At 33.5% G+C, this 15612-nt stretch overlaps 1 protein-coding gene across 7 annotated transcripts in view; it reads left to right on the top strand.

The window, feature by feature from the left end:
* Positions 1 to 15612, top strand: part of LOC119645248 (protein trachealess) — a 101028-nt gene that overhangs the window by 47893 nt on the left and 37523 nt on the right. The window contains exons 1-3 of one of the 7 annotated variants that reach the window (XM_038045348.1): positions 14044 to 14725; positions 14825 to 14838; positions 14983 to 15534. The exons of 1 other annotated variant lie outside the window; for it this stretch is intronic. In XM_038045348.1, coding sequence (XP_037901276.1) covers positions 15287 to 15534 — 248 coding nt within the window. In that variant the 5' untranslated portion in view covers positions 14044 to 14725; positions 14825 to 14838; positions 14983 to 15286. Of the gene's footprint in view, positions 1 to 14043; positions 14763 to 14802; positions 15535 to 15612 lie in introns of those variants that run through there. 5 more of the 7 variants (XM_038045349.1, XM_038045350.1, XM_038045344.1 and 2 more) reach the window with 5 other exon arrangements.

The raw sequence follows: 15612 nt of genomic DNA, 5'->3' as shown, positions 1-15612 counted from the left end.
TTACAGCACTGTATATCATTGGCCTTAGTTGTTGCCTGAATCGTCCGTCCTTCAGTGATGGTTTTGTTAAAGTCCAAATATCAACCTAGGCTCCCTAAATTTTTAGCCCATGAAAATTGCGTTAAATACATTTGTACGCAATAGCTGTCGAACTGTGAGTAGACGTGAGTGCTTTTCCGAACATAGGAGCAATTCGTTATCGGATTGTCGTTAAGTGTCCGCTTTTAAACAGACAATAGGCGTACACAAATTAAGCATAGACTATATTAAATCGCGACTATACCAGCTTCAGTAACGATGAAACATCGAGACTCGCTGAAGCGCTACAAATGATAGAGGACGGCCGTCGAATTAAGGTTAGAGAAATAGTACATGCCGTGATCATCATATGCTGAATCAAGGGTCAGGCATGGGAAAAATCGGGTCATTGAAGGCCGCGTTCATTAACAGTAGTGAAAAAACACGGAATCACATTTCAGTGGCAACAACGGCAGTTTTGCATAAACAGAAGTTCAATTTGCTACCCGACCTAACTCATTCTCTTATTCTGGCCCCCAGAGAGTATTGTTCCTTGAGAAAACGCAAAAGGATACTTCAAGAAACAAAACTTGATTCAATTAATCATTAAGATCATTGTGCAAACTGAAATGCATAATTCTGTGAACCTGGCAAACAGTTTAATTGACTATAGTATAATTCAAGAGGACTAGGTTGATGAACAAAGTCGAAAAAAAATACACTAAATGTGTTGAAAAAAAGTGACCTTTCACTTTTCTCGAGAACTATTTATTTACTCACCAATGTCCATTTTGTCTGCTTCAAAGTAGTCCTCCTTAGACATAATATGCTTGTGCCAGCGCTTTTTTGATTTTTCGACATGCATTTCTGACATGCACTTTTTGGTATGGCCTTGAGCTCTTCCAGCTTTTACGTCTCCTCCTTATCTCCTTAACTATTTGTGGATCCTTTCAGTTATGGAAATAGGAAACAATTGCAGGTGACTGAGGCATAATTATGGTCTTGCTTTTGGCCAAAAAATTACCGGCAAGCAATGACGTGTGAACTGACGCGTTATCGTTAATTCGTATCATCGGGGAAGAGTATTGAATTGAAATACAAAGCATATTTTCCTCTTAATAATTTTGCTGCTTTTACTACATTATTAAATAAGAATGTGAAAATTGTTGTGTAAAAGAAAAAAAGTTGGAGAAAAGAGAATATATTCCGAGTGTCCCGGCGTGCCCGATTGTCTACCGTCATTTTTTTTATTTGACGAAACACTGATCTGCACACATTATCACATTTCAATACGAAAAGCTCGCCGTTTAGTAGGAAGCAAAACCTTTCCTTCTTGATACCTTTTAGTTATTTATAATTCATTTCCTTTATAGGCGTAAAATTAGAGGACCACTTATTATAGATGTGTCTTCTTAGATTTCGCATAGCTCTGCTCCGTTTCAGTAATTTCTGTCGAATTTTACTGCACTTTTCGAAACCACCAGAAATAATGGTATGTGGTATGTAGTTGTTTAATATTAAAGCCATAATATTGGGAAATGAACATAATCCACCTGCATAGACTAAAAAAACTACAGAAACCTTTAATAAAAATCGAGCATTTTCTTTGATCAGAAAATAAGGTAAGTTAAAGTTTCCTTCGATTATAGTGGTGTGATATGCATTATGAACTCCTTCCGCCGAATCTACTATTAATAAGGAATATTATTTCAGCGGAACGAGCCGTTTACAAGCACCAATTTTTCGAAATTTTTTCACCACGAATTCAACTCATACCCTTACCCAATTGCCAACTCCTTCTGGACGTTGCATATATACGCACACACTTAATACACACTTGTACCACAAATTGTGTAGGCAATAATGAATATTTTAAGATGAAAGTAAGCAAGCGTTACTTAATAACCACACATAGATAGGCTTGTCATTTGGTAAAGATTTCAACCCATGTACGGCGAATTTGCGAAATAAAAACTTAATTGTTCGCATTTAAATTTAAATCTCTTACTACTTTCTGATGACTTTATTACCATTTGAGCTAAGAGTATAAAATGTATATTCTCCCCATCAAACGACAATCCATAAGACATCGATGTAAATGGCAGGCTTATCCTACGTTAAATATTTTTCAAGTTCTCATTAGTGCTGCAAAAAATATATTTAAGTTTTTAGATAGGTATCCAATACTTATTCTAAAAGGAATAACGTTTTGTTACTTCCTTTTTAGTTTATTTTATATTCTGTTCCAAAAGTAAGACCAATTTAATTCTATATTTTTTAAATCCATTTATTATTCCAAACCTATTTCATCGCCTTCAAAGTACTCGTCCCCAGCAACTGTATGCTTTCGCCAACGTTTTTTCCGATCATCAAAACCTTTGTAACGGCCTTCAAAGCTTTCTACGATCCACATAGTAGCTATTCAATCGAGATAAAACGTTGTCCCCGAAGTGGTGTTGTGAGTTTAGGAAATAGCCAGAAGTCAGTTGGGGCTAAATCAGATAGATACGACGGTCTTGGAACGATACGGGTTGAATTTTTAACGAAATCGTCTCAAAAACCAATGCATTGTGAGACGACGTATTATCGTGATGTAAAAACAAAGAGTTGTCTTTTCACAATTCCAGCCGAATAACTTATTAATGGATCGAGGAAAACTTTTAATATCACCTTGACGCGATTTTTGTCGATTTTCGGTCACGGTTTGCACGACATTCCCTTAATTGATCGGATGTTTCCGGGTTGTATGCGTAAAACCAAGCCTTATCTCCCGTAAGAATGCATTTCATGGCCAATTGATATTCAAAAATTATCTCCGCATAGATTTTAACGCGGCACTGGGAAAAAAGTTGAGTTTTTTCGGAATTAAGCGATATGAGACACTCTTGAAACCCAAAATATCTTTTATAATGTTTTTGACTGACCCGTTTGAAATGCCAACAACGTTAATCGACGTTTTTTTAAGCACCGAAACTTTGATTTGCTTGAAGTGACTTTCATCGACAGAGGAATCCGGCACGCTCGTCGTCTTCAACGCATTCTCTGCTTTCTTTAAACTGTTTAGATCATTTGTAAACGTTTCTTTCCGACAAAGTCTGCTCGTTAACGCTCTCCGCAATATCCTAGCTATTTTTTCCTAAGACATTTCCTTTCGCAAACAAAACTTGATGCAACTGTTTTGCTCAGCAACGTGAAACATTTTCTAAAAGAAGAAAAAAAATACATTTTGTGTCATACAAAACTAAGCGCAACTTAAACGCTTACGACGTTTATGGTGTGAAATTTGGTGCGGATGTCTGTCACAGCGCTACCAATTCAGAAGGGAAATTTTTTGATGTTCAATATACCCGCGCAATTTAGCTTGAACAATGGTCTTACTTTTTAGATACTGCAGTACATGTGTATATATAGACAATTTGTTTTTTTTTTTTTTTTTGCTATTACTTTTTTTACAGTTTTCAACAATTTTTTTCGACTGGAAATATTTTTAAGTTTTTATATGTACATATTTATGCATATATATCTAAGATTCCTAAGAATGACTTGAAATGTAGTACATATTTATTTTTAGAATCTACTCATGATAAAAGCGAACCATATACATACATCTTCCTGTTTAGTGTCTGTCTATCTTTGCTTTTATAATATGAATTTCATTATGTTTATGGCAAAATAATTATTGTTCATTATCTATAAAAGCGTATATAGAAAAAATTCTATAGAATTTTGACTCAATGTAATGGTGATTTAACCATAAACGCATAATTATGAAAACTACAATTGGTAACGGACGTACGCACAGAGTGCACAAGCGAGAGTTAAACATTAATAATGCAAACAAGAGTAAATTTTTTTATTCGGCATAAGGCGATCTTTTAATGCTCGTTATAAATCGTGTTTGTTAACTTTGCGCAAAATAAATACGAGTAAATCCAAAATCTGTTTGAAAGTAAATCGAACTCCTCTCATAAAATGAATTACATGTACATATATATATATGTATTATATATAGATGACGGATGTTCGCACAATCATGGATGTAATTAATAATGCAGAAAAATCGTACATTATGAAAAAAAAAAATAATATAAGAATAGTAGTACACGAAGGAAAAACATTTCAAATCAATTTTGCTTTCCAGCTAGCGAAGCTGTATTTATAAACTATGCTACATTCTGTACATAATATATAAGACACGATTCCATTTCCTGAACCACACTCCGTATAAAAATTCTCATGAATAGTAAGGGCTTCAGAAAAAGGTGTAATTTTTAATATTTTATGATGAAAATTGGTGCACTGTAACGAAATAACCAAAACAATTAGCAATAGGGAATTTGGATCAACTACGACTATTTTTTTAGAGTCCAACATGTATAAGGGTTGTCATGAAACTAAAGAATATAACATTTTTAGGCAGTAAATTAAGTTTCCTAAATTTCCATCATGTCACGTGATGTGTTGAGAATCCTCTAATATTCGGGCTTTTGTGAAAAGTACATCTTTGCATGAAATTCATGTATAATTTTTGATGTATTATCACCAAAGCAAGCGAATAAGTATACTAGGCGAAATGGTGTAGGATATTTAATGCTCGGCATGCTCAACTATAATGTTCTTACTTATTTTTTCGCTTACGCCACGAATACGAATATAGAGTAATACAAAAACAAAGAAGAAGGATGTAAAAGTTATTCTCTTTCTTTTTGATATGAAAAAACAACCTTAAAAAACAACTGGTTAAATATAAATATTAATGAAATAATTTAAAAATGAGTTAATTTATAGACGAAAATCTTAACAGTCACTCACGATGATAAAAGTAACAATAAACGCTCAGTTCAAGAACATTTCGAACGTGATATTTTGTTTAAAATATTATCATAGCAACCGATCAGCTAAACAAGAGTATCTTACTTAAATATTATCAATCTATTGGTAACATATTCATTACAGTGCATAAGAGTTTCCATTATTGTAGATATACATAAGAATTTTTTCAGCTACTCGTCTTTCGATCCATTTGCCTCCCCGTCAATCCATACGCACGTCGGCTTGGTCTTCCATCTATCGATTTATTGTTCCTTCGTCGTTTTACCAACCTATTCACATATTCATTCATTTATGGACCTGTCTATTCATATGCCAGATTATCTGGCTACATGTTTGCTTTTCCAAATCCCTACCCATTGGTTAGCCTGGCCCTCTTTCTGTTCTCTCGTTTGCTTATCCCATCGTACGCCCGCTCGGTGAATTAATCCGTTTATCAGTCACTTTTTTTTGATTGGTTGGTTGCTCGACTATCTGTGCACTCGTCCTTTGATCCCTATGTCTGCTGGCTCCTTCGTATTCTTGTCATTCTGTTCAGCTGCCTATTCATTCGGTTTTTTTTTTTTTTTTGACATTGCGCCGATTAGCCTGGTAACTATAGAAAATTAAAACTTGATTAGGGATTGGAAAACTGAACAAAAAAAAAAATTAATAAATAAGCAAATAGTAGAGAAGCACTAAAAGCTTTCCAATATGCCATAACTTCCTCCGTACAGCAGACATCAATCTCAAAATTTAGTGATTTTATTTATTGTAATCATGTGTATAATGTATTTAAGCGTCGCATCTATGTGGCCATAGTCAACTTCATGTAATTCACACATTCAGCTTAGACGGTGGGCATCTAATATTCGTCGTAAAACATAGCCATAGCTCTGTTACTTACGCGTCATTATAGTTGCTTCTTCTTCAAATTGACTGGCTGCCATATCACGTTGTTAACATGAGCGTTAGAAATTAGGCGCCACTTGTTAACGAAATTTTCATTCATATTTTCAAAATCATACTGTAGTTCGCTTTTGCTTAAATATTTTCAATTAATTTGTGTGCAATAACTGTCACGAATACAGTTTAATATACTTTTATAATTCGCCAAATAAGGAGATTTATTTAACGCAAGACTTTTCTTACCCGTAATCGTCGGTTTTTTATACTAACATAAACGACAAATGATAATCGTTACGTTATATATATATATATATATATATATATATATATATTTCTTCTTTCTCTTTATATATATATATTTCTTTTTTTTTTTAATAAGACTTATTTATTGTTAATCATTCGATTCTCTTAAATCTTAAATTTGATAATCTACCGATTGTATTTAACCATCAGCAACGTATCACAAGTGTATAATAATGGAAATGAATAATCCGATAAGTATGGAGAGAGAACGCTTAGCTACATAATTCTTTTGTTTATTAATTTTTTTCCGTCTTTGCACTCCTTCACTAGCAAACAAAAAATCATTCCAAGTATAATATATAAACACATATAAATTGTTCATTATGCTTGCTTTGCAGTTTTGATGATGACGTCACTTATTTAATAATGATAATAATAAAAACGATCACAGTATATGGCGTTGATGGACGTAGCCGCTCATGATTAGCAGCAGTAACCATTTTATGTAAATTTTCTCTATACACTTTGCTCGATAGAAAAATTGGTCCGAGATGTATTTTTTTGTTCTATGCCACAGAAATATTAAAAGGTAATTTCCACATACTCTTTACAATGTTTTTACATGTCGCAATACTTCTCAAAATGAATTCTGAACATCCCACGTCAGATATTCGTTGCAGTAATAAATTGTGGGATGTTATGTTTCGTCAGTAGCTTTTTCTTGCTGCTTGCGAGCAGTGAAGTAGATGCGTCCTCTTTAAAGCAGTGAAAAGTAAAGTGTCGTGTGAGATTTTGCTGCAAAGCGGTTTGGGAAGGCAAATCGCTCTTCTTCGTTTTGTCACAATAGTCTATGTAGTATAGAAATGTAATTAGAATTAATTTTTATAATAATATTCAATTGGTCGAGCGTTGTAGCGAAGAAGAAAGGTTGCTTTAAACCAAGAAAATTCATTAAGAGACGCGGAGTAGTTAAAAGAACCTTTCTGCTCCCAATAATCCCATGATAATTTTAGCAAAGTGAAATCACTTCAAGTCGTCTACATCAATTTCCATTTAATAGCTCGGAAAGTTTGTTTGCCCAGAAAAGCTAATTTGGAGAAGAGGAAGGACTTTACTCTAGCCCATAAAAATTGGTGCGAACTAGAATAAAAAACGAGTGAGGAAATATACGTCGGAGCGATGAGACAAAATAAATTTGTTTGGGGAAGGAAAAACATTCCAAACTAGATGTACAAGGAAAACAGTGAAGCATGGAGATTCTTCTTGAGAGGGTGTCGGTCCGGTACACCTCAGGGAAAGCACCACGGATAGATTTGTGCATAAAAACTTGTTGGGAACTGCACGCCGAAGAAAATATGCCGCTGGTATGGAAATTTCAGCTGGATTCATCAATATGGTAAAACCGAAGTGTAGGATCTCTTTGAATGGCCAAGTCCGTCCTCTAACTCAATCCCATTGAGAACCTTGAGGAAGAAGCATCCACTTTCCTGTGCCAATAGAAAAGTATTATGCGAAAACATTCAAAAAGTGTGGTATAATATCCCAGTAAATGTGCCGTCAATTAATTTCATCCCTGCCTAAAAGGATCGAAGCGGTCTTTAAAAACGATTGTGGTTATACCGGCTATTAACTGTCTTAATTGTTTTCTATAAAAGTGGTTAAGTACAAAATTTTGCGTTATTTTTAAATTTTTGTGTGTACATCCATTTTACTATCCGCCTGGAAACATGTGACATTTTTGAGGTGAACTCAATTTTCAAGTTTTTTTCTGTACTTAATATAACTCTAAAACCACTTTTAAGTTCAGAAATGTTCCAACTTTATAAATAAATGATAAATATAAAATTCAATAGAAGGGAAATGGAAGGGAATGCCCTTCACCAACGTAAAACAAAATACACCTATTTTGCTATCCGTATGTATATATGTATATATATATACATTATATCAGTTTTTTCATAAATTCAAGGAATGTCATCGCTTTCTCGAAGCGATTTTATAAAACAAGCGAATTCTTTCAAAATGTTTTAATTTTCGACCTAATTATCACCTGAATATCATATTGTTTTTCTGCTCTTTTTATTATGCTTAGACTCTGATTTATCACAAGCACTACAGCATAGCTTGAGAGAGTTGGTATTAACAAAATTTTACAACTCTAAAGCGATTTGTTGAGAAAGATTCCATAAACGTTTTCGTTAACTTATTATACATTGTAACATATAATAAGATTTTGAAAAGAATTATTATTGTTTAAATTAACATACACATGCACTCAAACCGTAACCCTGAATATTTTGAGACTTAAGAAGTGATTTAGTTAACTCTTGTTTCTCCTCTCATTGGAAAATGGAAATAAGAGGCCCACAAACAAGAAAGCGATGCTCGCTTCGATGACTACTTTTGTCAATAATCTTGCGAAATTCTCAAGTAACACGTAAAGTGAAAGGCGTAAGATATTGTCTTTGCCTTTCCTATTCGAGGGAAAAACGAGTGAAGAAAAACATTTAAACATGCAAGATTAGTTTTAAACTCCCGGTATAGCAGATGAGTGTTAAAAATTCATAAAAAAGCGTATATATAAATTTCAAAACTGTACATTCGTTTTGTTCGCTAGCATAAAATAATTTCAGCATAGTATGGTAATAAGTTCATTTAAAGTTTGTTTATTAACACAAAACTGCCTTTACTTGAAACAAACAGTCGGCAATCGTACAAAAACACCATTTTCAAAATAAGGAAAGTATTATGAGGTGGCCCCGAAATTCCTGTCATATTTATAAAAAAAAATATTTTAATTTGAAGATATCTGACATGTTCCTCAGCGATGGATCTCTAGAATGAAATTTGGCAAACCATCTTTGACAGATGCAGATATTTACAAGTTCCCTTCACACTGTGTCACATAAGCTTTTACGGACAACCGATATATTGCATCCCTTCTGCAACTGATGCAAATGCAATATCCTAAATGCAATTTATCCGCTCTGCACTTTGCAACTAACTGATGAAGAGTATAAAAAGTAGTCCTCTTATATTGCACGAGAGAGATGTCGCATAATAACACAACACATGATGCATTATATCGACTGACCTCGATCTGGCAAATAAATTATTTACAGATAGTAAAATACGATAGAACTTTCCAGCCACGCCATTATCGCTCTTAACTTAAAATATGTATTTTGAGTTTTTCTCAGTTAATTTATGGGCGACAGGACCTCTTAAATTGAAAATGCTTCAGAATATGGCTGCGATGTTTCCATTCATTAATATTTTCCATAAATATTTCTTTTTTAAAGCTTAATAACTTCGTTTCTTTCATCCAAAGAAAAAAATTATTAAAAAAAAATAAATGCTTTTTTAAGCTGTTACCAGGGCTGCAGGCTTTCAACGAATTTTATATAATTGATATTGTCTAAAGATATTTTATAAACACGCTGGGCCTTTTCAGTGTTTTAATTAGAGTTATTTAACTGTTCCATAATTTCTTTAGTTGCTTCAATTTTATAGAAATTGTTTTTTTCTTTTCATTATTTACCTAAGGCTTTTTAAAACCTTGCTTCTCAAGAAAGATAAGCTTTAGAATCGTTTTAGATAAATTTACCTCATTTTTCCTTTTAATTGGCGTGTTTTAGAAATTAAAAAGTTGGGCAAAAACGCAAATCTTATGTGTTTGAGAGCTTATAACTTCTCATAATAGAAATAATTAATAAAGACATGACATAGTACTAAAAAGAAGGTTCTACTTCGGGATTACTTTTGAAAGGAAAGCAAACGATGTTTTTGCTTCTAAATATCTTACGTTGCTTGGCATGTGTTGGCCATTCAATGGGTAAAAAGTCGGGAAATAATTGCATGCGCTCATGTTACTGCTCGCGTCTCAGAGAAAAACAAAGTTCAACTGATTGTTCTAAATCTCCTAAACCTATCGCCAAAACCACTGCAGATGTGTCGACGATTATCTGTTAGATAAGAACAAGTTCTTTTCAAGAGAAGATCTTTTACTTTAAGTAAACGCATAAGTTTAAGTAATTTTCTTTAAAAGTTTTGATTTAGCTAACTGATTAAAAATTAAACAAAAGCTCATAAGCTTTCTTTCCGGAAAATTGCCTTATAACTAACGTGTTAGCTAAGGACTTTGCCTATAAAAATTTGCTATAACTAACTTTAAACCAATTAATAAAAGTATTATTCTTTTATTACGTTATATTTCACCTATTTACTTAATAATTGAAACTTAATGCTCGAAACGAATTTAAAAGCAAAACTTTCTAAATTGAAATTTCTCAACAAAGTTTTGCATACATATGTGAATTAAAATTACTTCCTTTTCAATATACAAGCAAAACATATGTGTGCATGTGTATGCATGCATAACTGTGCATACTACATAACTATGGAGAAAAGTTGGAGACAACTCCTACGCCGTAAAAGAAATGACGACAATTACGTAAACGCATCGTAATATCCAAAGAAAGAAAGCCGCCCAATAGTGAAATGTGACGGATTAAATAGAAAACTACATATATATACAATATATAAATATATACACTTTTAGGAAAATGTAAATATATCTATACATATATACAAAAACTTTTATTAAATACATACGAAAACATTACAAAAACACTATAAACAACTACAACTATAACAAGTATATATATATATATATATATATACATATATATATACTAATGGAGTTTGTTGATTCAAAAGTTTACGATTGGCGTAATTGAAATTTCGGTCACATACCAATGCACACAGATATGTAAACACACACGTACGCACATAAACAAATGCAAGGAAGTATACACTACCAGTTAAATAGACAGATAACAACAACGCACATACTTCCATGGACCTGTGTCTCCGTGTGTGTGTGTTCTCTTTCCTTTTAGGTACCCAAAAATATAAAATACCAACTGCACCACTACGCACACAATAACGGTAGTAATACTTATCTATTAGAAAGAGATGGTAAATGACGCAACGAAAGTAAGTGTATAAGCAAACATGTACAAATACTAAAATTCCCAAAAATTGTATACAAAAAAAAAAAAAAACAAATTGTTAAGATACTAACTAATAGGTGAGTGTGACTGTGTTAGTGTATCCATACCGTTGAGATTTTCTGGAAAAAAAAAAAGACACAACTACAAAACAACAACGCTATGCATGTTAATCTGTTTGTTAGCACATTACGGGCGTGGTAAGAGCGAAAGAGAGCTTAAGAAGGATAGAGAACACACTAGCAAAACACCATAAAACTTCATCACTCTTCACACACGAATTCGTTAGTATAGACTCGAATAAAAACAATAACGATGTTTTCGTGCATTTGTATTTGTAGCCATGCCAGCCATTCGCACGTACACATTTTGTATGAAATACATGTATATTATGAAATGCTGCATACACTGCTGTAAGCGAACAGCAACAATGAGGAAGTAAGCGACAAATATAAGTCAGAAAAACAGACAGAGAGTAAGTGAATTCTCTCAAAGTTGCTTCATTCATTCAAACCCTTTAACTCCATCTCTTGGTTAATCGTGTATATTTTATATGTTTTATTTCATACTTTTGGGAATTTGTTCTTCTATTTAAATAATCCTTTGCACAGCAAAAACAATTACAACACATTGACACATTCTCATTATGTATGCGTATTACGTTGATTCCGATTCGTGCGAATTATTTTCATGCTTAAAGCAACAACAATAGGCATCACAAAAAAAAAAAAAAAAAAAAACAGTGTACACAACAGTCACGTCCCGCCCATTTGCGTACGCAACAATATATTATAAATGGTTGACGGAGAGTAAGCATTCATTCAAATGAGCACAATGCTCTTACGCTGGCAAAGAGAATAAATGTTATTTTAACAGTAATCGAATATTTTTAATACCCTATAAGCTGGAACGGTAAATTAATGGCGCCGTAGCGTTCGTAACGCTAAGGAAGTACGTTCGAGATTTAAAAGGGTCTTTTAATTTAATGAACACGAAACCATTATTGGTTTAATCTAAATTTTCTAATCTATATGTCAGTTCGTTTATTCTTTACTTACTCTTGGACACATTTCTTGTAACCTATCGAATAAATCGACCGTGATTTCAAGAATCGTATTAAAGTCGTCGTATGACACAACATAAAAGAGGAAGCATTTTTTCTTGAAGGCATTCACGCAATTGTTCCTATTGATGAAATGTATACAAATTTTCAAAGCCTTATATAACTACGTAACTATCTAAAAGACAAACATGTTTTTGGGAAAACAAAAGGTGAAAAATTGACTTTACAAAGTGCCCGCTTATTGGATTTAATAACACCAATTTTAAATGTTTTGGGACCTATACAGCGACTTAAACCAAACAATGATGTAAACGATTTGATGGACCACATATAATAACTGTTGATAAACTAATTTTGAATTGATTAGCATATAGCTAAGAAGGCCGAGAAAGTTTCACTTACTTTTGATAATTGCAAATCGTAATTGAACTCGGAATCGTGAACTCAATGTAGCCTTAACTAAATGTAAGTAATCATTAACGTTAATAATAAATTGATTTTTTAAAGTTATGCTGCCATATAGTTTAAATTTGGAACTTTTACTTTTGCATGGATTGCAGAATTTTTCATTAACATTATTTCTCTAGCTTATGACGCCCACAAATCCCAAAAAACCGACGCCATCTATAAAAATAAACATTATTCAGATTAAATGTTATAGGCTTCCATTTTCCATTCTCGTGCAATCTCTTTGGAGCAAATTCACGCGAAGGATCGATTGTTGTTCTTGCTTTGCCCATCTTTGCCAACCTTTCAGTGACGCAGCATTAAAAAATTGTTCATCATTCTGAAAATTTGGACAAATCTCAAACGCGGTATATTTGACAAAATTTCATTGCGTATTAAAGGATTCTCTCTCTACACTCTTTTTATATTTACTAAGAGAGAAGAGAGAGTGAGAGCAAGCGAGAGATAAAGGAAAAGAGAAACCCTTTGAACAAAATTAAAAAGAGTACATTTTATAAATAACTGAATTTTTTTTCTAGTTCATGATTGTTGTTTTTTGCGTTTTCATCTTTCTGGGTTATAAACTCGTATATGCATATAAACTTACATATATTGTTAATGATGGCCTTAGTAGTGAGCGAATGTGACTGTGGCAGAGCTCACGTTTTAAGAGTAATGTGCAAGCGTGAGACTGCTTAAAATGCTACTGGTGCGACAAGTACATGACTGTGCGGCAAGTCAGGTGCACACTGGTTAGAAAATAGAAGAATCCTGGTCATACGCATACATATATGCACATACGCGCGCGAGCGCTTATACACACGCATATACACACGTTTAAGCACAAACACAACGGAGATCTATAGCACAATGTGGGGCGGTTAAGTAAATAAGCGACTAACAAAGTGGGGGAGTAGGCATGCATGGCATGTGAGTGAGTGTATATTATATGTGATTGTATGTACGTGTGAGTGTCTAACTGCACGTTCGTTGGTTATAACATTTTACTCCTGGCTGTAGATGGTAGAGATTTTACTTTTTTATTTCTCTTCTTTTCTCTCTATATGAATAAATGTACTTGTATATTTTGTTTTTCTTATTCTTCTTCTTCATCAGTAGTTTTAGAATCTGGATGAATGGTTGGTTCGTGTTGTGCATGCCGAGCCAGCTATGTCACCCTCACAGACAAAGAGACAAATAAATGGACAGACATTCATATACTATACAAAATTCAAACAAGCAAACTCTTATGCGTATACCTAAGAATGTCATAGTGTTTGTGTTTGTGCGTATGCATATGTGTTAAGTACTGTTAATATTCTTATTGTATGCAACGTTTTTTCTTTACACACCGTTGCTTTTGTTTCTTTTATATTTTTATACATATTTGAAGCGTGTATGTGTATGTGTTTGTGCATTTTTCTTTCTTTTTTTTTTTATACTTTTGTAAAACATCTTCAATTCCATTTTGGTTTTAGTGTTTTGTTTGTGACGTGAACGTGGCCCGTACGAATTATTCTGCACGTACTCGTCGCCAACAACGGACGTACGATTGTAATACGCTTAGCATTTTAATAAAAACATCTCAGGCTTTCTTCAGTGTATTAGTATTAGTTAACGAGCACAGTAGCGGTAAAGTGTGCAGACCGCAAGGAAAACCTACATAAACCTATAAGATACACGCACACGCAGAGTGAACATTAGTGAAAAGTGTGTACGGGAGGTTTCTCTGTTTTTCTGTTATTTTTGTTTTTTTTTTTTTTTTTTTTTGTTTTTTCTTTGTTTTTATTCTGGAAACTCTACACAGCTAGTGTACAGCCTTTCACTACTCCCTGGAAATATAGTGCATCGAGTACGTGTACGTGTACAAGTGTTTTTGTGCGTGTTAGAATTACAACTCATCATCAACAGGGTCGTCATTGCCATCAATCGGATGCTGGACTTGGTTCAATAACGCGCAATACGTGCTTCATTGCCAAAAAAAAAAAAAAAAAAAAAAAAAAAAAAAAAGGGAAAAGAACACATGACGTGCGGCAGGCTGTTTTAAGCGAAAGAAAACCAACAAAAGCAACAAAAAACGCATTTTAACTGGACGCGCGCGTGTAAATTCTCGGCTATGTTGTGCTTTTATTTTGGCTCTTGCTTTTGTTGTTACACGCGCTAATACAAAATTGTCGTAACACGTTCGATTGACGTACAAATTTGAATTTTGATTAGTTTTCAAGTAAATTTCTGTAGAAGAAGGATAACTGCATTTATATGTATGTATATATATATGTATGTATATATATATACATATATATATATGGGTGTGCATGTATAGATAAAAATGTCTGTGTGTGTATAAGCGAGTATAAGGCCATTTCCACGCTGTGTTCTAAACTATAAAACATGTGTTGAACATGTTAATAAAATTTTGAACGTGCACGTTACGTTATTATTATTGTTAACATAAGTATTCTACTACTTATGTTAACATAGCAGCAACCAATGAAAGCGAAAGTGTATTTTTAACTCTAAACAAAACGTTAACATAGAAAAAAAAATTTAAATCATTTGCGGTAGCTCGCTAAATACCTCTTTAATGACTTGCAGCCAGTAATCTCCCAAAATATTTAACCTTTTATAAATTCATTTAAATAAATCCTTAAGAAATATGGTTCAGTGCTGAAGTAGAAAAATTTGAAAATACTTTAAGTACGTTTGTGTGTGTTTAATGCGAACAGCCTCTAGCTGTTTATATTTGCTAAGAAAATAAAAACAAAAAGGAGCCCACTGCTCCATTATGTTACCTTATCCACCCGTTGCCATGGATTATGGCTATCAACGCCAATCGGCACCGAGTCATCCTGGCACGCACATAACGCCAATGGGCTCTTTAGGTATGCCGGCTGTTAGCGCCGGACCCTTTGCTCATTCATGGCTAGTGCCCCATCAAGATCTATGCGCCGTGCCTTACAATAAAATGACAAATCAACATCAACAAGGTGCTGCTGGTATGCACCACACTCAACAGCACACCAGTGACCCAGGGTTAGTAAGAAATAAACTGCAAAAAATCAAAGGATAGGAAACTTTTTAAAAATCGACGCAATCTTTAAACAAAAATAG

This window comes from Glossina fuscipes, unplaced genomic scaffold, assembly GCF_014805625.2.
Source record: "Glossina fuscipes isolate IAEA_lab_2018 unplaced genomic scaffold, Yale_Gfus_2 1, whole genome shotgun sequence".
Taxonomy (NCBI): Eukaryota; Metazoa; Arthropoda; class Insecta; order Diptera; family Glossinidae; genus Glossina; species Glossina fuscipes.
Note: the sequence above shows the minus strand (reverse complement) of the source record. Positions and strands in the feature narration are given on the sequence as shown.